We start from the raw sequence: 495 nt of genomic DNA, 5'->3' as shown, positions 1-495 counted from the left end.
AGGCACATGAAGTACTTGAGCATGAAGACGGCGTAGTCGGGCTTGGGGCGGTGGGGGTCCCCCGGGCAGGAGCAGTTCTGCGCCCGCTCCCACGCCTCCCGGTTGTGCTGCTCGTAGATGTAGCAGGCGATGACGATGGTGGCAGGCACGGTGTAGAGCACAGTGAAGATGCCGATGCGGATCATGAGCTTCTCCAGCTTGTCAGTCTTGGTGCCGCCCTGCTTGATCACGCTGCGGATGCGAAAGAGCGAGACAAAGCCGGCCAGCAGGAAGAGGCTGCCGGTGAAGAGATAAACCACCAGCGGTGCCAGCACGAAGCCCCGCAGGTTCTCCAGGCTCTGGTTGCCCACATAGCAAACCCCGGCCACCGGGTCGCCGTCCACGGAACTGAGTGCCAATACAGCGATGGATTTGGCGCTGGGAATGAGCCAAGCGGCCAGGTGAAAGTACTGCGCATAGCTAGCGATGGCTTCGTTGCCCCACTTCATGCCGGCT

General features: G+C 61.6%; 1 protein-coding gene across 1 annotated transcript in view; it reads right to left on the bottom strand.

Annotated features, from left to right (window-relative positions):
• Positions 1–6: 6 nt before the first annotated feature.
• Positions 7–495, bottom strand: part of LOC104075705 (frizzled-5-like) — a gene marked incomplete at both ends in the record, with an annotated part of 854 nt that continues 365 nt past the window's right edge. Inside the window, one exon of the mRNA XM_009576289.1 lies at positions 7–493. Within this exon, the coding sequence (XP_009574584.1) occupies positions 7–493 (487 nt within the window). The remainder of the gene's footprint in view (positions 494–495) is intronic.

Source organism: Fulmarus glacialis, unplaced genomic scaffold (assembly GCF_000690835.1).
Source record: "Fulmarus glacialis isolate BGI_N327 unplaced genomic scaffold, ASM69083v1 scaffold29614, whole genome shotgun sequence".
NCBI classification, from domain to species: Eukaryota; Metazoa; Chordata; class Aves; order Procellariiformes; family Procellariidae; genus Fulmarus; species Fulmarus glacialis.
The sequence above is the reverse complement of the archived record's forward strand: the minus strand, read 5'-3'. Positions and strand labels throughout refer to the sequence as shown.